General features: G+C 55.9%; 2 protein-coding genes across 5 annotated transcripts in view; one reads left to right on the top strand and one right to left on the bottom strand.

The window, feature by feature from the left end:
* LOC132822221 (carbohydrate sulfotransferase 11-like) overlaps positions 1–9,584 on the top strand; it is a 59,112-nt gene extending 49,528 nt beyond the window's left edge. The window contains exon 3 of the mRNA XM_060835321.1: positions 4,408–9,584. Coding sequence (XP_060691304.1) covers positions 4,408–5,262 — 855 coding nt within the window. The 3' untranslated portion in view covers positions 5,263–9,584. The remainder of the gene's footprint in view (positions 1–4,407) is intronic.
* Positions 9,585–11,903: 2,319 nt separating this feature from the next.
* Positions 11,904–23,813, bottom strand: part of LOC132822219 (solute carrier family 41 member 3-like) — a 139,661-nt gene continuing 127,751 nt past the window's right edge. For all 4 annotated transcript variants that reach the window (XM_060835313.1, XM_060835311.1, XM_060835314.1 and 1 more), the window contains 2 exons: positions 16,479–16,627; positions 11,904–13,882 (listed from right to left, as the gene is read on the bottom strand). In XM_060835313.1, coding sequence (XP_060691296.1) covers positions 13,712–13,882; positions 16,479–16,627 — 320 coding nt within the window. In that variant the 3' untranslated portion in view covers positions 11,904–13,711. The remainder of the gene's footprint in view (positions 13,883–16,478; positions 16,628–23,813) is intronic.

Below are 23,813 nucleotides of genomic sequence, written 5' to 3'. Positions count from 1 at the left end.
CGACCAGAGCTGGGCACAGGATTCCAGAAGGGGTCTCACCAACATTCTGTACACTTTCCCTTCTAAGCTGTACCTCCACCTTGGAGAAAAGGAACAGCTTGTAATTGTTCTTATTACACAGAGGGTGGTTTGTGTGTGGAATGAACTGTCAGAGGAAGTGGGTCTAGATTAGAGTGGTGCTGGAAAAGCACAGCAGGTCAGGCAGCATCCGAGGAGCAGGAAAATCGACGTTTCGGGCAAAAGCCCTTCATCAGGAACTGGTAGATGGGAGTACACTTACAATATATAAAAGATATTTGGGTAAGATACATGAATAGGAAAGATTTGGAGGGGTGTGGGCAGGCAGATGGGACTGGTTTAGTTTGGGATTGTGGTCAGCATGGACTGGTTGGGCCGAAGGGTCTGTTTCCGTGTTGGATGACCCCTGTGACTATCTCTGACAATGAATCTGCTGAGATATGGAAATAGTTTGGTGTTTCACACCCCGTTTACAAAAGCCATTGGGTTGTTTTCCAGGAGGTGTTCGCTTTCATCTCTGGGATCCCTGGGCAAGTTGTGTCTCTGTCTGCGGGTAGTGGGGGAGAGACTAACCCTCAGCAACTACAATGGGAGGGGGGAGTGAATGGGGGCATTGTGTGGGGTGGGCGGTTCTTGTGGCTGGAGCATTTTGCTGGTGAGTGTGAGAGCAGAGGTTGGAGGAGGTTAGGATGGGGCGCTTTCAGCTGAGTGTAACATTGGATGGGAGGTGGGCATCAACCTTTCATTGTTATCCATCTTGTGGGTCCCACCTCACTGTCTCTCTCCAGGTTAGCTTCTTACAGTGAAGAGATCAGAAGGACAAGGGCAGCAGGTCCATGGGAACACAACCTCCTGCAGGGTCTCCGCCACAGCCCCTCCCCATCCTGACTTGGAAATATATCGCCGTTCCTTCACTGTCCCTGGGTCGGAATCCTGGAATTCCCTTCCTAAGGGCATCGTGGGTCTACCCACAGCACATGGACTGCAGCGGGTCAGGAAGGCAGCTCACTCCCACCACCTCCTGGACAATTAAGGTGTTACAATAAACATGCTCTGAGTGAATTTTAAAGTCCGTTCCATTCAAACCAGCTGGGAGTGCCGAGCGCCATCTCCCACAGGACAAAGGCTCAAGTGAAATAAGGAATAATTCTTTATAATATCGGACAGTTGGTCACCTGTTTCCTCTCCGGACGTGCCTTCGAGTCCCTGGGGGATTCTGCCCACCCGTCAGGGATCGATGACGCCAGACCTCGCTGTGCTGTCTATTGTTACTGTCAGTCCCTCCACTGAGCTAATGTCCATCTGGCTGGAGACCACATGGTGGGCTGAGGGGGAGGGGGTGAGAGGGGGGAGGCCTGCCATTGTAATGGGAAACAGGCTTCAGGCCCTGCTCCAATCAGCCCAAAATCGGGCCTTGAGTCTTCTGAATGAGCAGGGCTGACAGAGGGTCACCTCCTAGGTGATGGGACACTCTGTTGAGATCCCACCAACCCCCAACCCCCCTCCTTCCCCCCACCTCCCACCTGCACCCAACATTCCCAGCTGAACCAATGTAAGCTATCCAATTGTCCTTTTGAGAGACTGCTCAGCACGGTTTCCTGGTCAATATCCCGGATATTGGTGATGGTGGTAATTGGTGATTTAGAAGGAACCTCTCCATGTGATTGGCCGTCATGTTGTCTTTGGACAGATCTCCTTTTGACCGACAGGCACAAAACACAAAGGTTTGGGATTCCTCATTGATCAATCGCAAAACTCCCAAGTTCAGAGATTAATTGGGAAGGCCAATGGAACGTTGGCCTTTATTTCCAAAACGAGGGAGAATAAAAGGAGGGAGGTTTTGCTAAAACTATGCAAGACATTAACCAGACCACAGCTGGAACACTGTGAACAATTCTGGGCCCCTTATCCAAGACTGAGACTGGGGGCAGTCCAGGGAACGTTCACTCACCTGATCCCGGGGATGGAGGGACTGTCTGATGAGGAGAGGGTGAGTAGGTTGGGCCTGTGCTCCCTGGGGTCTAGAAGGATGAGAGGTGACCTGATTGAAACATCCAGGATTCACAGGGGGGGAAATGTGGAGAGATTGTTTCCCCGTGTGGGAGAATCTAGGAATAAAGGGAACAAGCTCAGAATAAGAGATCTTAAGGCAGAGATGGGGAGGAATTTCTCCCCTTGGAGGGGAGTGAATCTGTGGGATTCTTTCCCACAGAGGGCTGTCGGGGGCTGGGTCATTCAGGATACTCAAGGCTGAGGCAGACGGATTATTGATCAGGAAAGGGATCGAGGGTTAAGGGGGAGAGGCAGGAAGGTGGGGATGAGGATGATCAGATCAGTAACGATCTCACTGAATGGTGGGGCAGATTCAATGGGCTGAACGGCCTGCTGCTGCTGTTGTGTTTTATGGTGTCCCCACTCGCTCCCTTCAATATTCCCCCAAATTCCCACAGAGTAATGCCCCTCTCCCAAAAAGGAGCAGGAGGAGGCCATTTGGCCCTTCAAACCTGTTGTGCTAGCAATCATGTCCTGACCCCATTTACCTTCCCGCATTCCATAACCCTCATTCAACAAAAGTCCATCTCTGTCTTAACCCTTTAATTGGCGGCTGGGTCTCGGCAGTGTTTTTATTGGGAGAGTTCCCCATTGCCCTTTGCTTCCTGCCATCACTGACGGGGGGTTGGGAGGGGTTTCTGAAGAACGTTTAAGGATTTTAAACAGCAGGCACTGGGTGGGGGTTGGGGAGTGGGGGGTTGGGGAGTGGGGGGTTGCCATTTTTGAAAGCTGACCTTCCAGGAGGAAAACGCTGTCTCAGTATTTACCAACTGTCAGCCCAGCCACTGAGAGAATCTTAGAGTTGGGGAATGGCGCCCACTGGGTAGCTCCTTTCTGGAGCCACTACAAACAGAGTGGGCCGAATGGCCCCTCACTGAACCCAGTCTCGATATTATTCAGTCATTAATGTCACAGCCTGGAGTAATCTTGTTGGATTCTTCAATGGAAATATCACCAGCTCCATTTACTCACACCACAGTGTAGGGAAACAAACAGGGCCACTTGCATTTGTGTAGCACCTTTCATCGTAAAGCGTTTAGAGCCAGTGCAATGATTTTTGAACGACCTTGACTGTTGTACTGTGGGAAATGCAACAGCTAGATTAGGCACAGCAAGATCCCATTAACAGCAAAAGGATAATGTCAGTGAGGTTTCCTTTCATCTTGATAGTTGTGGATGTGTGACCCACGGCCGCTGGATTTAATACCGCCTACTCTCCCTCAGAATATCGGTCCTGGGGTCTATAAACAGGCAGGTGGCATCTCGGTTTAATGTCAAGTAAGATATACTGACCTTCAGTGCGGCACTCCCTCAGCACTGACCCTCCGACAGTGCGGCACTCCCTCAGCACTGACCCTCCGACAGTGCGGCACTCCCTCAGCACTGACCGTCTGACAGTGCGGCACTCCCTCAGCACTGACCCTCCGACAGTGCGGCACTCCCTCAGCACTGACCCTCTGACAGTGTGTTAATCTTGTGGGCTGGGCATGGAGCTTTGATGCTGTCTCTGCCCTGGGGTATTTGGTAGGCACAGGGATTAGTCATGGACACTGAATGGTCAGGTCCTAGGGAGTGTTGCTGAACAAAGAGACCTTGGAGTGCAGGTTCATAGCTCCTTGAAAGTGGAGTCGCAGGTAGATAGGATAGTGAAGAAGGTGTTTGGTATGCTTTCCTTTATTGGTCAGAGTATTGAGTACAGGAGTTGGGAGGGTCATGTTGTGGCTGTACAGGACATTGATTAGGCCACTGTTGGAATATTGCGTGCAATTCTGGTCTCCTTCCTATCGGAAAGATGTTGTGAAACTTGAAAGGGTTCAGAAAAGATTTACAAGGATGTTGCCAGGGTTGGAGGATCTGAGCTACAGGGAGAGGCTGAACAGGCTGGGGCTGTTTTCCCTGGAGCGTCGGAGGCTGAGGGGTGACCTTATAGAGGTTTACAAAATTATGAGGGGCATGGATAGGGTAAATAGGCAAGGCTTTTCCCTGGAGTGGGGGAGTCCAGAACTAGAGGGGCATAGGTTTAGGGTGAGAGGAGAAAGATATAAAAGAGACCTAAGGGGCAACTTTTTCACGCAGAGGATGGTGTGTGTATGGAATGAGCTGCCAGAGGAAGTGGTGGAGGCTGGTACAATTGCAACATTTAAAAGGCATTTGGATGGGTATATGAATAGGAAGGGTTTGGAGGGATATGGGCCGGGTGCTGGCAGGTGGGACTAGATTGGGTTGGGATATCTGGGTCGGCATGGATGAGATGGAGCGAAGGGTCAGTGTCTGTGCTGTCCAGCTGTGTGGGTAAGTGGTGGTGTTGCCCTGACTCTGTGTGTTTGTGTGTTGCAGTTTGCCCGTAGCGATGCCCAGCAGATCCATGAGCGTCGGCGTGCCATGTTGAACAACAACTGTGCCGCCCACAACAAGCTGAGCCGGAAACGGCGCATCCTGAACGCCGGTGACCTGCGGCACCTCATCGTGGATGACCAGCACGGCCTGCTCTACTGCTACGTGCCCAAGGTGGCCTGTACCAACTGGAAGAGGGTGATGATGGTACTGACTGGGGCTGGCAGGTACACTGACCCCATGACCATTCCGGCCAGTGAGGCGCACGTGGCCTCGAACCTGCGCACTCTGGACAGCTACGGCACTGCCGAGATCAACCACAGGCTGAGGAACTACCTCAAGTTCATCTTTGTCCGCGAGCCCTTTGAGCGCCTGCTCTCCGCATACCGCAACAAGTTCACCCGCCGGTACAACACCGCCTTCCACAAACGCTACGGGACGAAGATCATTCGTGAGCACAGGCACAACCCCAGACCGGAGGCCTTGGAGCGGGGAGCTGATGTCACCTTCCAGGAGTTTGTCTGGTACCTGGTGGACCCCAAGACCAGGAGGGAGGAGCCCTTCAATGAGCACTGGGAGACGGTTTACTCCCTGTGCCACCCCTGTCTGATTCGCTATGACGTGGTGGGCCATTATGAAACGCTGCTGCAAGACGCCCGTTACCTCCTGGACCTGGTGGAACCCGGACACCGCGTCAAGTTCCCCTCGTCCAACGTGTCGTCGCGGACCACAGACCACATGACGGCCATGTTCTTCCAGAAGATCTCCCCGTTTTACCAGCGGAAGCTGTACAAACTATACAAACTGGACTTCACCCTGTTCAATTACTCCATCCCTTCCTACCTGAGCCTACACTGACTGTGCCTCGGGCCCTCCTGTCTTCAGTGTGGACTTGAGGGATTTGCAGAGAGGCACGGCCAGAGAGACCCTTCAGCCCATCATCCATCGATTCTCATTCCCTTGTCCAGCCTTTATTCAAGTGCTCATCTCAGTAGCTTTTTAAAAATTTCATTCACGGGATGAGGGTGTCACTGGCCAGGTCAGTATTTATTGCCCCATCCCTAATTACCCAGAGGGCAGTTGAGGGTAAACCCCATCACTGTGGGTCTGGGGTCACATGTAGGCCAGACCAGGTAAGGATGGCAGTTTCCTTCCCTAAAGGACATTAGTGACCCAGGAGGGTTTTTCCAACAGTCGACAATGGATTCATGGTCATCATCAGACTCTAAATCCCGGAGTTTTATTGAATTCCAATCCCACTGTCTGCGGAGGTAGGAATTGAACCCGTGATCCCAGGGCGTTAGTTGGGTGTCTGCATTAACGATCATCCCCAATGGCCCTTGCTGCTGATCTCGGCCAATCAGGTTGGTGGCTCTCTGAGCTGGGGCCTCCTCCTGACCAATGGATGAATGTTCCTGGGGGGAGGGGGCTGTGCTTCCCCCTGGGGGGAGGGGGACATGTCCCGGCTGGGGTGTAAGAGGGGTCTGCGTCCCCCACCACCCGTGAGGCAGGTGCAGCCCCTCCACCTTCCACCAGGTGGCCAATCCCACAGGAGTACAAGCCACAAGAACTAGGAGCAAGATGAGGCCATTCAGCCCATCAGGTAATCACTGCTGACCAAGCCCCACACTTATCCCTTGGACAACGAAAGTAACAGAGAGACCGTGTGGTTCAGGGAGAGTTACTAAACCTCTGCGCTATATTGAATATAAGGAGCTAGGAGCAGGAGGAGGCCATTCAGCCCATCAGAGCCTGCTCTGCCATTTAATACCATCGTGGCCTGATCTCATCTCGGCCTCATCTCCACTCTCCTGCCCGCTCTCCATAACCCTTCACCCTGTTACTAATTAAACATCTGTCTATCTCCTCCTTACCTTACTCGGTCTCCCAGCATCCACCGCGCTCTGGGGGAGTGAATTCCACAGATTCATGTCCCTCTGAGAGAAGGAATTCCCCATTGTCTCTGGTTTAAATCTGCTGCCCCTTATCCTAAAACTATCGCCTCTCGTTCCTGATTGTCCCACATGAAGATCCATCCTCTCTACATCGACTGTGTCAATCCCCTTGAGCATCTTATAGACCTCAATTAGATCTCCCCTCATTCTTCTAAGCTCCAGGGAGTATCGGCCTAAACTGCTCAATGTCTCTTCATCAGACAAACCCCTCATCGCTGGGATCAACCCAGTGACCCTATTCCAATACACCTACACCCCTCCCCAGGTAAGGGAACCACCAATGTACACAATACTCCAGCTGTGGCCTCACTAATGCCTTGTACAATTACAGTAACACTTCCCTACTTTTACACTCGATCCCTTTATCAATCAATGCTGAAATTCTATTTGTTTTCCTTATTACTCACTGTACCTGCAGACTAGAATTGGAGGTTGGTTAGCTCAGTTAGCTGGACAGTTAGTTTATGGCACAGAGTGACAGCAATAGTGTGGGTTCAATCCCCACAACAGTTGAGGCTCCCAGGAAGGAGTCCCATTCTGACCCTCTCCCCTCACCTGAGGCATGGTAACCTCCAGGTCAAACCCCTCTCTCTCTCTCTCTCTCTCACTCACACACTCACTCTCGCACACACACACACACACACACACACACACACAGTCTCTCTGTCACACGCTCTCTCTCTCCTCCCCCTCCCCCTGGAGAGAGCCGCTCCCTGGGCTAGTATGGCAGTGGTGACTTACCCTTTCCCTACAAACTAGAATATTGGACTTTATGAGCAAGAGGAGGCCATTCGGCCCTTTCACTGTGCTGTATCGTTCAGGATCAGGAATCTGGCTTGTGGTCTCTCTCCACGTTCCTGTCTGCTTTCGCTTAGACCGAAACACTGTCTCTCCTGCTCCTCAGATGCTGCCTGACCCGCTGTGCTTTTCCAGCGCCACACGGTTTGACTCTAACCCCCGTAATGTTTGGGTCGTCTTTATCAAACATCCAGGACCCACTGACGAGGAAAGAGAAATTCACACTTTAATAGCCCCTTTTCCTTTCTACTGAAAAGGGACTCTTTTTATTCTGAAATGGTGTCCCTCAAGGGGAACTCTGTCTCGTCTACCCAGTCAACGCTGGGTTCTGATCAGTTTCCGATTTCCTGGAGGACTTGGTTAAACACTGGGTCCCCACTCCCCTTGCTGGCTCATTCCCTTCCCCCTTGCGTGTTGGTCTGTGAGTTATTTGAACAACGTGACCTTTGGTGAGCAGTCCCTTTGCCACAAGGTGGGGGCAGTCTGATGCCCTCTGTGTTGACCAGGTACACTCCCAGCTCCTTTGACCTGTCCACCTGCACTGACCTTTGGCATCCCTTGGGAAATACCCACTGTGCCCATCCCAAGACCCTCCCTGACATTCCCTGGAAACAGTGAATTGAAGCCTCCAACTGAGGCCTCACCAAAGATTCGTGAAGGTTAGTGACTTTTGAGAAGATTTGTACTCAGGTTGAGGTTGTGGATGTGAGTTTGCTCATTGAGCTGGAAGGTTGATTTTCAGACGTTTTGTCACCGTACTGGGTAACATTTTCAGTGAGCCTCCAGACAAAGCCATCTGGGAGATGTTACCTAGTATGGTGACGAAACATTTGAAACCAAACCTTCCAGTTCAGTGAGCAAACCTACATCCAGATTTGTGAAGGTTTACTGGTAACCTCCTAACGTTTTTTTCAAATATCCACTGCTCCATTTTTTTCCAAACCCCGGGAACATCAGACTTTCTTTCTTAATCCTTTCCACCACCTGATTTGCTCTGTTCAGAGTTTTCCCGATCCCCTACTCTCCCATTCCCCTCTCCCTGTGGCGCCTGCAGTCGATTTTCCCACCATTTACATGTTCCGGTGAAATACCTCCAAAAGGCAGCCCCTCTTGGGGACCGTCTGGAATCTCCAGGCTGGAAATTGATGGAATTTTTTGGGTGGAGGGATACCAAAGGTGATGGAAGTAAAACAGGCTGATGGAGCTGAGGGACAGATCAGCCACGGTCTGATGGAGAGAGGAGTATATTTGAGGGGCTGAATGGCCTCCTTTTCCTAAAATGCCAGGCAATGCCCGTACAGAGGCGGAGGTGGGTGGGTGGGTTGTGAGTGAATGACACCAACAGCGAGACCCTTTTGCACAGACATGTAGGAGAGAGCTCAACCCACCCCAGCCCAGAGTAATGCTGAATTGTTGGGGCTCTCTGTTCGCTGTCGCCCATGGGTGCTCTGTTTCTGGGACCCAGGGGAGACAGCGAATCCCAATAATCGATCAATTCCTCTCGGTTGCTGAGTTCATTGAATGCTCCATTTCTGGGATCCACGAAGGGGTGGGGAGCCTGGTTTCCTGGGTGCTCCGATCGCGCTCCCTACAGTGGGTGTCCCATGGGGGCTGGGTCTGTGTCTCCTTTGGGTGCTGAGATTTCTGGCAGTATTCTCTATCTCACCCAGCCTTGGCCATAGGGTGGTTGGCATTGTGTGGCACAGTTGGGTGCAGTGTGTGATTGCCCGTCAGTATCCTGGAACAGGGAATGTGGCATGGATTGGAATTTCGCTGACGGTATATGGGGGTGTGATTCTGTGTTTGCGAGTCATCGCCCTGACTGGAAAAGGACAGACCCCATACACTTGTGGGGAGGGGGGTTTCTGAGCCGCAAACTGAACAACTGGTTTATTTAGTAACCGGTTAAAGGAGAGTTGGGTTGAAGTGTACAAACTGTGACTCCTGTTTTGATGAATTTATTTATTTAGACTCTGAGGGTGAAACAGAGTTGCCCCTCGACCCAGTTTCCCCCATGGGTTTTGTTCAATTTCAGAACCACCGGCTCAGGTTTCCACATGGTCCTTATCCCGATCCGTGTTTCAGTAAATGACTAATACTGAGGGTGAATTGGATTAAATCCAGGGATCAGATGGTCAATCCTTAGTATCTGAGGGTTAACTTGGTTAATGTTCTATATTAGTTTGTTAATTTGGTTAAAATCGGGTATTAATTCATCGATATTACTCGGTGCACACTTTGGTTAACCCCCAGTAACAGATGGTTAATTTTGTTAGTCCTTAGTTAATGGCTGGTTAAATTAGTTATTTTTCAATCATGGTGAATTTTGTTTCTTCCTGAGCTGTGACACGGCGTTTTATTAATGCAAACAAATGTCAAATACATTTATATAAAAAAAAACTGGAGCTGAAACAAACAAAATGTGTGAGTGGTGAAAACTTTGTTTATAAGTAAAAGTATTTTGTAAGTGACTGGTTTCCTTTGGACTCTTTTTATCTTTGTGAAGGGTTCTGCTTGGAGTTCCTGAGCACCTTCCTTCAGCTGGCAGTCAGAATGTGACAGGGCTGTGGGGGGTATTCAAACTTGGGGGGGGGGAGCTGGGATGGTGTTGAAACCAAGACCAATTATTCATCATGTTGAGGATTGCTGGGTCAGAGATGGAAGTTATGTCTAACAACAGGTAATAACTGATGGGTGCTCCATCCCTCAATACCTGCCACTGAGCCAGTCATGTCCATTGGAGCCTGGAGATGGATGGAAATTGGATTGGGTTTTTACAATTATTACAGCTATAAACTTATTCTTTGGTTTTTATGAATTTCTTTTATTTACTTGTTGGACATGGGTGTTGCTTAGTGGGCCAGCATTTACTTTTTATTGCCCCTTGAGAGGGTGGGGGAGAGCTGCCTTCCTGACCCGCTGCAGTCCATGGGGAGGGAATTCCAGGATTCTGACCCAGGGACACCGAAGGAACGGTGATATATTTCCAAGTCAGGATGGGGAGTGGCTTGGAGGGGAACTTGCAGGGGGTGGTGTTCCCATGTACCTGCTGCCCTTGTCCTTCTAGATGGAAGTGGTTGTGGGTTTGGAAGGTGCTGCCTGAGGGTCTTTGGTGAGTTTCTGCAGGGCATCTTGTAGATGGTACACACCGCTGTTACTGAGCGTCGGTGGGGGAGGGAGGGCGTGTTTGTGGATGTGGTGCCAATCAAGCGGCTGCTTTGTCCTGGATGGTGTTGAGCTTCTTGAGTGTTGTTGGAGCTGCCCCCATCCAGGGCAAGTGGGGAGGATTCCATCACCCTCCTGACTGGTGCCTTGTAGATGGTGGACAGGCTTTGGGGAGTCAGGAGGGGAGTCACTTGCTGTCGGATTCCCAGCCTCTTAGTTACTCTGGCAGTATTTATATGGTGGTTAAGATTCTGGTTAATGGTAATAAGTTAATAATGGGGATCAGTGATGGTAACACCATTGAATATCAAGGGGCGGGGGTTAGACTGTCTCTCATTGGTGATGGCCATAGCCTGGTATTTGTGTGGTGTGAATGTTGCAGTTAATCACAGACTGCTTCAGTATCTGAGGAGATGTGACTGATGCTGAACATTGTGCAATTGTGGTTAGATTCCCTACAGTTTGGAAACAGGCCCTTCGGCCCAACCAGTCCACACCGACCCTCTGAAGAGTAACCCACCCTGACCCATTTCCCTCTGACTAATGCACCTAACACCATGGGCAGTTCACCTAACCTGCACATCTCTGGATTGTGGGAGGAAACTGGAGCAAACCCAGGCAGACACGGGGAGAATATACAAACTCCACACAGTTGCCTCGGGGTTGGAATCGAACCCGGACCCTGGTGCTGTGAGGCAGCAGCGCTAACCACTGAGCCACTGTGCTACCAAATCATCGGTGACCATCCCCACTTCTGACCTTATGATGGAGGGAAGGTCATTGATGAAGCAGCTGAAGATGGTTGGGCCTAGGACACTACCCTGAGGAACTCCTGCAGAGGTGGCCTGGAGCTGAGGTGACTGACCCTCCACAACCACAACCATCTTCCCGTGTGTCAGTGAAGCTCGGGCCCCTCGAGGTCACACCCCGGTGAATTACAGCCGTGCTATCCATTTAACTGATGAGCTATTGGTTATTACTGGAAGAGGTGGGCTGGTGTTGAAAGGATGATGGACCCTCGTTTCCAATGTCTGGAGTGCTGACAATCCCAACATATTCTCCCAGCTCCAAGGAAATCCATCAGTTCCTGTTTGACAATAAATCTGTTCTGAACCTGTTCCGAGTGGGTTTTTTCCCCCTTCCCTATCTTAGGCTGTGGCACTGGTGGGATTTCTCCACGTTTGGAATGCGCCAGTCTCCAAAACAGCGATCCAGGCCAGTGCTCTTGGTGGTCAGCAGTGGGCAGTGCCCTCACCCTGGACTCAGCACCTGACCTCACCAGTCTCCACCACTCACTGCCCAGCCTGGAGATAGTTTGACGAGGGTACTATTGTGGTGATAGTGGCTTCAGTTGGAGACATTCTCTGGTCACGATACGCAAATTGCAATGTACAAATTCAGCATCTAATTAATTAGGCTCAAAATTCGGGTAAAACTGCTCCGTCCATCAGCCCAGCTCCGCATTGCTGCACTCTCCGAGAAATTATTGGTTAGAGAGACTTCATCAGAGATGTTATAAGGTGGCATCGATAGCTGTGTGGGGTATTGTGTAGACAGAAACTTCACACCGTGAACACTTTTATTAGAACAAAGCTCCATTTAATATTTGATTCTGTGACTAAAATATAGTAAATATTCCATTTTACAAGCTGTGCAGGAATAACTACAGTAAGCCACACACTGACTCAAACTGGGGTACAGTCCCACACTCTCTCACGCGCGTGCACACACACACACACACACACACACACACACACTCACTCTCTCTCACTGGGTTACAGTCCCATACAAGCTCTGTCACTGGGATACAGTCCCGCCTGCACTCTGGGGTACAGTCTCATACACACACGCACACACTGACCTTCACTGGGGTACAGTCCCACACACACACACACACTAGGGTCCAGTCCCATACACACACTGACACTCACTGGGATACAGTCCCCCCCCAATCTACACACACACACACACACAGACTCACTCACTGGGGTACAGTCCCACACACACTGACTCTCTCTGGGGTATGGTCTCTCACACACACACACTGACTCACACTGGGGTACAGTCTCTCACACACACACACACACACACACACTCTCACTCACACACACTCTCTCACTGGGGTACAGTCCCACACACTCTCACTGGGGTACAGTCCCATACACGCTCTGTTACTGGGATACAGTCCCGCCTGCACTCTGGGGTACAGTCTCATACACACACGCACACACTGACCCTCACTGGGGTACAGTCACACACACACACACACACACACACACTCACTCACTCACTGGGGTACAGTCCCACACACACACTCACTAGGGTCCAGTCCCATACACATACTGACTCTCTCTGGGATACAGTCCCCCCGCCAACATATACACACACACACAGACTCACTCACTGGAGTACAGTCCCACACACACTGACTCTCTCTGGGGTATGGTCTCTCTCTCTCACACACACACTCACTCACTGGGGTAGAGTCCCACATACACACTGACCCTCACTGGGGTATGGTCTCACACACAGACTCACTGGGGTACAGGATCCCACACACACAGTCTCTGGGGTACAGTCACACACACACACACACACAGAGTCACTGGTGTACGGGTTCAGAGTGTTGGTGATTAATGTCACATCCTGCAGTTTCCTTTGACTCCATGGCTGTGGGTGTGAAATTGCGAATGCATTTCCCGTGATTATTGCTATGTGCTGACATTTGGTTCGAAGGAGCTGGAAGTCACCAACTCCCGAGATAACTGAGAGTCTGACCCAGCCAGAGGGTCACACCAAGGGCAAGGAAATCGAGATCCACTAATCACAAACTAACAAAGGCAAATCTTCCCGTTCGTAGGGAGGAGGATGGGTTTGGAAAGCAATTGGGATGAGGGATCAATCCGAGATTAGATTGCCAGGTGGTATTTTAACAAAGAGAAACGAGAGCAGTTCCAAACGAGCAGGATGGAGGGTGATCCGAGATGACCGGGCAGGCAGGAGGACAATGATGTGATTGTGACAGAGACAGGAGATCGAAACTGGAGAGCAGAGATATCAACGAAACCTTACTGGGAAATCGGGGACGAGGTATTCTCTGAGATTGTGGCATTGACCCCCACAGGAGGAAGTGAGAGCAGCAGCAGGTGGTGTTGGACAGAGAGTGGGGAAGGAGAGTGATGAAAGCACAGCAGCACGCTGCTAATGGGCTGAAGGGCCTGTTGGGCTGTTTTGGTTTGAAGCAGAGATTGCCTGAAATATGAACATTCGCCCATTTCGAATCCAGAGCAGGTTCACTCTGTGATCCAACACCATCCGTGTATCACTGACTCCATGAGGTCAGGATCCCAGGGGACTGAGAGGTGGCTAGCACAGCGTTGTCTCAAAGGTCACGGCCTGCCTTCGATGTGCCAATCGAGCAGGAAGCAGGCAGCGAGCAGACCAGTGCCCAGCAGGTCACCCAGAGCGGTCAGGTAAGGGATACTAAAGTTGTCAGGATCCAGACCCATTCTCCAAGTCAGGCGCACAATGATGTCAGCAGCATACAGCAGGAGGGTGACCTGGCCAGGGGGCAGACACACACCAGTCAGCTCATAATCGGGACACAAACCCTTCTCCACCACCCTGATCCCCAAAGTACTGACCCTCCAACAGTGCAGCACTCCCTCAGCACTGACCCTCTGACAGTGCGGTACTCCCTCAGCACTGACCCTCTGACAGTGCGGTACTCCCTCAGCACTGACCCTCCGACAGTGCAGCACTCCCTCAGCACTGACCCTCTGACAGTGCGGTGCTCCCTCAGCACTGACCCTCTGACAGTGCGGTGCTCCCTCAGCACTGACCCTCTGACAGTGCGGCACTCCCTCAGCACTGACCCTCCGACAGTGCGGCACTCCCTCAGCACTGACCTTCTGACAGTGCGGCACCCCCTCAGTACTGACCCTCTGACAGTGCTCACTCCCTCAGCACTGACCCTCCGACAGTGCGACCCTCTGACAGTGCGGCGCTCCCTCAGCACTGACCCTCCGACAGTGCGGTACTCCCTCAGCACTGACCCTCCGACAGTGCGGTACTCCCTCAGCACTGACCCTCCGACAGTGCCCACTCCCTCAGCACTGACCCTCCGACAGTGCGGCACTCCCTCAGCACTGACCCTCCGACAGTGCGGCACTCCCTCAGCACTGACCCTCTGACAGTGCGGTACTCCCTCAGCACTGACCCTCTGACAGTGCGGCACTCCCTCAGCACTGACCCTCTGACAGTGCGGCACTCCCTCAGCACTGACCCTCTGACAGTGCAGTACTCCCTCAGCACTGACCCTCTCACAGTGCGGCGCTCCCTCAGCACTGACCCTCCGACAGTGCGGTACTCCCTCAGCACTGACCCTCTGACAGTGCGGCACTCCCTCAGCACTGACCCTCTGACAGTGCGGCACTCCCTCAGCACTGACCCTCCGACAGTGCGGCACTCCCTCAGCACTGACCTTCTGACAGTGCGGCACCCCCTCAGTACTGACCCTCTGACAGTGCTCACTCCCTCAGCACTGACCCTCCGACAGTGCGACCCTCTGACAGTGCGGCGCTCCCTCAGCACTGACCCTCCGACAGTGCGGTACTCCCTCAGCACTGACCCTCCGACAGTGCGGTACTCCCTCAGCACTGACCCTCCGACAGTGCCCACTCCCTCAGCACTGACCCTCCGACAGTGCGGCACTCCCTCAGCACTGACCCTCCGACAGTGCGGCACTCCCTCAGCACTGACCCTCCGACAGTGCCCACTCCCTCAGCACTGACCCTCCGACAGTGCGGCACTCCCTCAGCACTGACCCTCCGACAGTGCCCACTCCCTCAGCACTGACCCTCCGACAGTGCGGCACTCCCTCAGCACTGACCCTCCGACAGTGCGTCACTCCCTCAGCACCGACCCTCCGACAGTGCGGCACTCCCTCAGCACTGACCCTCCGACAGTGCGGCACTCCCTCAGCACTGACCCTCCGACAGTGCGGCACTCCCTCAGCACTGACCCTCTGACAGTGCTCACTCCCTCAGCACTGACCCTCCGACAGTGCCACCCTCTGACAGTGCGGCACTCCCTCAGCACTGACCCTCTGACAGTGCAGCAATCCCTCAGCACTGACCTTCTGACAGTGCGGCACCCCCTCAGTACTGACCCTCTGACAGTGCTCACTCCCTCAGCACTGACCCTCCGACAGTGCGACCCTCTGACAGTGCGGCGCTCCCTCAGCACTGACCCTCCGACAGTGCGGTACTCCCTCAGCACTGACCCTCCGACAGTGCGGTACTCCCTCAGCACTGACCCTCCGACAGTGCCCACTCCCTCAGCACTGACCCTCCGACAGTGCGGCGCTCCCTCAGCACTGACCCTCCGACAGTGCGGCACTCCCTCAGCACTGACCCTCCGACAGTGCCCACTCCCTCAGCACTGACCCTCCGACAGTGCGGCACTCCCTCAGCACTGACCCTCCGACAGTGCGTCACTCCCTCAGCACCGACCCTCCGACAGTGCGGCACTCCCTCAGCACTGACCCTCCGACAGTGCGGCACTCCCTCAGCACTGACCCTCCGACAGTGCGGCACTCCCTCAGCACTGACCCTCTGACAGTGCTCACTCCCTCAGCACTGACCCTCCGACAGTGCCACCCTCTGACAGTGCGGCACTCCCTCAGCACTGACCCTCTGACAGTGCAGCAATCCCTCAGCACTGACCTTCTGACAGTGCGGCACCCCCTCAGTACTGACCCTCTGACAGTGCTCACTCCCTCAGCACTGACCCTCTGACAGTGCGGTACTCCCTCAGCACTGACCCTCCGACAGTGCGACCCTCTGACAGTGCGGCACTCCGTCAGCACTGACCCTCTGACAGTGCGGCACCCCCTCAGTACTGACCCTCCGACAGTGCGGCGCTCCCTCAGCACTGACCCTCCGACAGTGCGGTACTCCCTCAGCACTGACCCTCCGACAGTGCGGTACTCCCTCAGCACTGACCCTCCGACAGTGCGGCACTCCCTCAGCACTACTCAGGGCTGTTTTTGTGTATTTTCTGAGGTAATGGGCGTTGAACCCACAGACTTGGTGACGGACGGTGGGAGGGTGACTGAGCTGCTGCAGTAGTGCAGCACGGTCTCTGGCCCCTCACCTGCAGTAGCGCAGCGATGAGGTAGAATGCAGTGAAGGTGTAGGTTACAGCCACGTGTCCTCCCTGTACAAAGTGGATGGTGTAGAGGAAGATCAGATGGCCAGGAATCACCAGGAACAGCAGCACGACGGCCGAGGTGGAGTTAACCCCTGAGGAAAGAAGGAGACATCTCCCAGAATCTCAGCCCAACACCGTGACCTCGCCTGCTGAGGCACAGCTCCCAGCAACAACTACTACCTGCGTTTCTGTAGCACCTTTACACAATTAAACCTCATTTGAGTGTTCACTGAATCCCTACAGGGCAGTTCGAGGACTTTCAGCCCATACACCGAGCCTATCCCTAAAACCCTGTATTCCCCATGGCTGTTTCTGCCTTTATGAGCCTGATGCCAGGTGATCCATCGGGGTCCGCGGGGGTCAGGCTCCGTCACGATTGGGACTTTGGAGGGTAGGGAGAGCCAACCCCATGTAGGCCAGACTGGGTGAGGATGGCCGATCTCCTTCCCTGCAGGAACAGGTGCGTCTTTCCGACAATGAGATCCTTAGTTCCAGACGCAATTTTATAGAATTCTGTTGTTGAGTCAAATCCCGGTTCCCAGATCGGGGTGTGTGTGTGTGTGTGTGTGCGCGCGTGCACGCGCGTACACAGAGAGAGTCCTGAGGAACAGGACACACGCAGGGACATGCTGCGACGCTGCGACGCACGCTGTGACACACGCTGTGACACACACTGGGACACATGCTGCGACACACACTGGGACACATGCTGCGACACACACTGGGACACATGCTGCGACAAGCTGCAACACACGCTGCGACACTGCACTGGGACACTGCGCTTTGACACACGCCGTGACACTGCGCTGGGACACACGCCGTGACACTGCGCTGGGACACACGCTGCGATATGGTCTGGGACACGCTGGGATACACGCTGGGATACACGCTGCGACACGCTCTGGGACATGCTGCGACATGCTGGGACACACGCAGGGACACGCTGGGACACACACTCGGACACACGCTGCAACACATACCGTGACATTGTGCTGGGACACGCTGCGACACGCACCATGACATTGCGCTGGGACACACACTGTGACACATGCTGGGACACGCTGCGACACATGCTGGGACACACTGTGACACTGCACTGCGACACAGCGCGGCAACACGCTGGGATGCATACCGTGACATTGCGCTGGGACACACTGCAACACGGTGGGAAACAGGCTGTCACATGCTCTGGGACACGGTGCGACACACTGGGACACACACCGTGACACTGCACTGGGACACACGCTGGGACACCCGCTGAGACACATGCTGCAATACACGCGGGGACACACGCGGGGACACGCTGGGACACATGCTGGGAGACACACTGGGACATGCTCCGACACACTGTAACATGCGCTGGGAGACATGCTGCCACACGCGCTGGGACACACACTGTGACACGGCACTGGGACACGCTGGGACACACTGCGACACGCTGGGACACGCTGGGACACGCTGCGACATGCTAGGACACACGCTGTGACATGCTGTGACACACTGCGATACACGCTGGGACACACGCTGGTTCACTGCACTGCAACACAGTGCTGCAACACGCTGCGACACACACCATGACACTGCACTGCGACACACACTGGGACACACTGCGACACGCTGCAACATGCGCTGCGACACACACCCTGACATTGCGCTGGGGCACACGCTGGGACACACCGTGACACTGCGCTGCGACACACGCTGCGACACGCTGGGATACACACCATGACACTGTGCTGTGACACACTGAGACACACTGGGTCATGCTGCGACACACGCTGGGACACGCAGGGACACGCTGGGATACATGCTGCAACATGCTGGGACACACGCTGCGACATGCTCTGGGACATGCTGCGACATGCTGGGACACGCGGGGACACATGCTGCGACAGATGATGCGACACGTTGCGACACACGCTGGGACACACGCAGGGACACACTGGGAGACATGCTGGGAGATACGCAGAGACACACACCGTGACACTGCGCTGGGACACACACTGCGACACACTGGGACACGCTGTGACACGGCGCTGCAATACGCCGGGACACATACCACGACTGGGCGCTGGGGCACATGCTGCGACACACGCTAGGACACACGCTGCGACACGCTGCAATACACACCATGACATTGCGCTGGGACACGCTGCGACACACTGTGACACTGCACTGCGACACAGCGCTGCAAGACACTGGGACACACACCGTGACATTGCGCTGGGACATGCTGCGACACACGCTGCGATACGGTGGGAAACAGGCTGTCACACGCTCTGGGACATGCTGCGACACGCTGGGACACATACCGTGACACTGCACTGGGACACGCTCGGACACGTTGGGACACACACCGTGACACTCCACTGGGACACACGCTGGGATACACGCTGCAACACGTTGGGACACATGCTGTGACACGCTCCTACACACGCGGGGACACGCGACACGTGGGGACACACGCGGGGACACAAGCTGCGACACATGCTGCGGCATGCTGGGATACATGCTGCAACACACGCGGGGAGACACAGGGACACGCTGGGACACACACCGTGACACGCGCCGGGACACACGCTGGGACACATACCGTGACACTGCACAGGGACACGCTCGGACACGCTGGGACACACACCGTGACACGCGCCGGGACACACGCTGGGACATGCTGGGAGACATGCGGGGAGACGCGCTGGGACACGCTCTGGGACACACGCTGGGACACACGCTGGGAGACATGCTGCGACACGCGCTGGGAGACATGCTGCGACACACTGGGACATGCTAGGACACATGCTATGACACACTGCGATACACGCTGGGACACACGCTGGTTCACTGCACTGCAACACAGTGCTGCAACACGCTGGGACACATACCGTGACATTGCGCTGCAACACGCTGGGACACACGCTGGGACACACGCTGGGATACACACTGCAACACGCTGGGACACACGCTGGGACACACGCTGGGATACACACTGCAACACGCTGGGACACACGCTGGGACACGCTGGGATACACACTGCAACACACTGGGACACGCTGCGACACATGCTGCAACACACGCTGGGATACACGCTGTGACACGCAGGGACACGCTGGGACATACTGGGATACGCTGCAACATGCGCTGTGACACATGCTGGGACACACACCGTGACATTGCGCTGCGACACACTGGGACATGCTGCGACACACACTGGGACACACGCTGGGATACACGCTGGGACACACGCTGGGACACACGCTGGGACACACGCTGGGATACACGCTGGGGGACACGCTGGGACACACGCTGGGACACACGCTGGGGGACACGCTGGGACACACGCTGGGACACACGCTGGGGCACACGCTGGGACACACGCTGGGACACACGCTGGGACACACGCTGGGACACACGCTGCGACACACGCTGGGACACACGCTGGGACACACGCTGGGATACACGCTGGGACACACGCTGGGACACACGCTGGGACACACGCTGGGACACACACTGCGACACACACTGGGACACACGCTGGGACACACGCTGGGATACACACTGCGACACACACTGGGACACACGCTGGGACACACGCTGGGATACACACTGCGACACACACTGGGACACGCTGGGACACACGCTGGGACACACGCTGCGACACACACTGGGACACGCTGGGACACACGCTGGGGGACACGCTGGGGGACACGCTGGGGGACACACTGGGACACACGCTGGGACACACGCTGGGACACACGCTGGGACACACGCTGGGATACACGCTGGGACACACACTGGGACACACACTGGGACACACACTGGGACACGCTGGGACACACACTGGGACACACTGGGACACACTGGGGCACACACTGGGACACACACTGGGACACGCTCGGACACACACTGGGACACACTGGGGCACACACTGGGACACGCTGGGACACACACTGGGACACACACTGGGACACACACTGGGACACGCTGGGACACGCTGGGACACACGCTGGGACACACGCTGGGATACACGCTGGGACACACGCTGGGACACACGCTGGGACACACGCTGGGACACACGCTGGGACACACACTGGGACACACTGGGGCACACACTGGGACACACGCTGGGACACACGCTGGGACACACGCTGGGACACACGCTGCGACACACGCTGCGACACACACTGGGACACACGCTGGGACACACGCTGGGATACACGCTGGGATACACACTGCGACACACACTGGGACACACGCTGGGACACACGCTGGGATACACGCTGGGATACACACTGCGACACACACTGGGACACGCGCTGGGACACGCGCTGGGATACACGCTGCGACACACACTGGGACACACGCTGGGACACACGCTGGGACACACGCTGGGATACACACTGCGACACACACTGGGACACACGCTGGGACACACGCTGGGACACACGCTGGGATACACACTGCGACACACACTGGGACACACGCTGGGACACACGCTGGGATACACACTGCGACACACGCTGGGACACGCGCTGGGACACGCGCTGGGATACACACTGCGACACACACTGGGACACACGCTGGGACACACGCTGGGACACACGCTGGGATACACACTGCGACACACACTGGGACACGCTGGGACACACGCTGGGACACACGCTGCGACACACACTGGGACACGCTGGGACACACGCTGGGACACGCTGAGACACGCTGGGGGACACGCTGGGGGACACGCTGGGGGACACGCGGGGGGACACGCTGGGGGACACGCTGGGGGACACGCTGGGGGACACGCTGCGACACACACTGGGACACACACTGGGACACGCTGGGACACACGCTGGGACACACGCTGGGACACACGCTGGGACACACGCAGGGATACACACTGCGACACACACTGGGACACACGCTGGGACACACGCTGCGACACACGCTGGGACACGCTGGGACACACGCTGGGACACGCTGAGACACGCTGGGGGACACGCTGGGGGACACGCTGGGGGACACGCTGCGACACACGCTGGGACACACGCTGCGACACACGCTGGGACACACGCTGGGACACACGCTGGGACACACGCTGGGACACGCTGGGGGACACGCTGGGGGACACGCTGGGGGACACGCTGTGGGACACGCTGTGGGACACGCTGTGGGACACGCTGGGACACACGCTGGGACACGCTGGGACACACGCTGGGACACACGCTGGGACACACGCTGGGACACGCTGGAACACACGCTGGGACACACGCTGGGACACACGCTGGGACACACACTGGGACACGCTGGGACACACGCTGGGACACACGCTGGGACACACGCTGGGACACACGCTGGGACACACGCTGGGGACACACACTGGGACACACTGGGACACACTGGGGCACACACTAGGACACACACTGGGACACGCTCGGACACACACTGGGACACACTGGGGCACACACTGGGACACGCTGGGACACGCTGGGACACACACTGGGACACACACTGGGAGACACACTGGGACACGCTGGGACACACGCTGGGACACACGCTGGGACACACGCTGGGATACACACTGGGACACACGCTGGGACACACGCTGGGACACACACTGGGACACACACTGGGACACACTGGGGCACACGCTGGGACACGCTGGGACACACACTGGGACACACACTGGGACATGCTGGGACACGCTGGGACACGCTGGGACACGCTGGGACACACACTGGGACACACGCTGGGACACACGCTGGGACACACGCTGGGACACATACTGGGACACACGCTGGGACACACGCTGGGACACACGCTGGGACACACGCTGGGACACACGCTGGGATACACACTGCGACACACACTGGGACACACGCTGGGACACACGCTGGGATACACGCTGGGATACACACTGCGACACACACTGGGACACACGCTGGGACACACGCTGGGATACACACTGCGACACACACTGGGACACGCGCTGGGACACGCGCTGGGATACACGCTGCGACACACACTGGGACACACGCTGGGACACACGCTGGGACACACGCTGGGACACACGCTGGGATACACACTGCGACACACACTGCGACACACACTGGGACACGCGCTGGGACACGCGCTGGGATACACGCTGCGACACACACTGGGACACACACTGGGACACACGCTGGGACACACGCTGGGACACACGCTGGGACACACACTGGGACACATACTGGGACACACGCTGGGACACACGCTGGGACACACGCTGGGATACACGCTGGGATACACACTGCGACACACACTGGGACACACGCTGGGACACACGCTGGGACACACGCTGGGACACACGCTGGGACACACGCTGGGATACACACTGCGACACACACTGGGACACACGCTGGGACACACGCTGGGATACACACTGCGACACACACTGGGACACACACTGGGACACACGCTGGGACACACGCTGGGATACACTGCGACACACACTGGGACACGCGCTGGGACACGCGCTGGGATACACACTGCGACACACACTGGGACACACGCTGGGACACACGCTGGGACACACGCTGGGATACACACTGCGACACACACTGGGACACGCTGGGACACACGCTGGGACACACGCTGCGACACACACTGGGACACGCTGGGACACACGCTGGGACACGCTGAGACACGCTGGGGGACACGCTGGGGGACACGCTGGGGGACACGCTGGGGGACACGCGGGGGGACACGCTGGGGGACACGCTGGGGGACACGCTGGGGGACACGCTGGGGGACACGCTGCGACACACACTGGGACACACACTGGGACACGCTGGGACACACGCTGGGACACACGCTGGGACACACGCAGGGATACACACTGCGACACACACTGGGACACACGCTGGGACACACGCTGGGACACACGCTGGGACACACGCTGGGACACGCTGGGACACACGCTGGGACACGCTGAGACACGCTGGGGGACACGCTGGGGGACACGCTGGGGGACACGCTGGGACACACGCTGCGACACACGCTGGGACACACGCTGGGACACACGCTGGGACACACGCTGGGACACGCTGTGGGACACGCTGTGGGACACGCTGGGAGACACGCTGGGACACACGCTGGGACACACGCTGGGACACACGCTGGGACACACGCTGGGACACGCTGGGACACACGCTGGGACACACGCTGGGACACACGCTGGGACACACACTGGGACACGCTGGGACACACGCTGGGACACGCTGGGACACACGCTGGGATACACGCTGG

The sequence above is a fragment of the Hemiscyllium ocellatum genome, chromosome 14 (genome assembly GCF_020745735.1).
Source record: "Hemiscyllium ocellatum isolate sHemOce1 chromosome 14, sHemOce1.pat.X.cur, whole genome shotgun sequence".
Classification (NCBI taxonomy): Eukaryota; Metazoa; Chordata; class Chondrichthyes; order Orectolobiformes; family Hemiscylliidae; genus Hemiscyllium; species Hemiscyllium ocellatum.
Note: the sequence above shows the minus strand (reverse complement) of the source record. Positions and strands in the feature narration are given on the sequence as shown.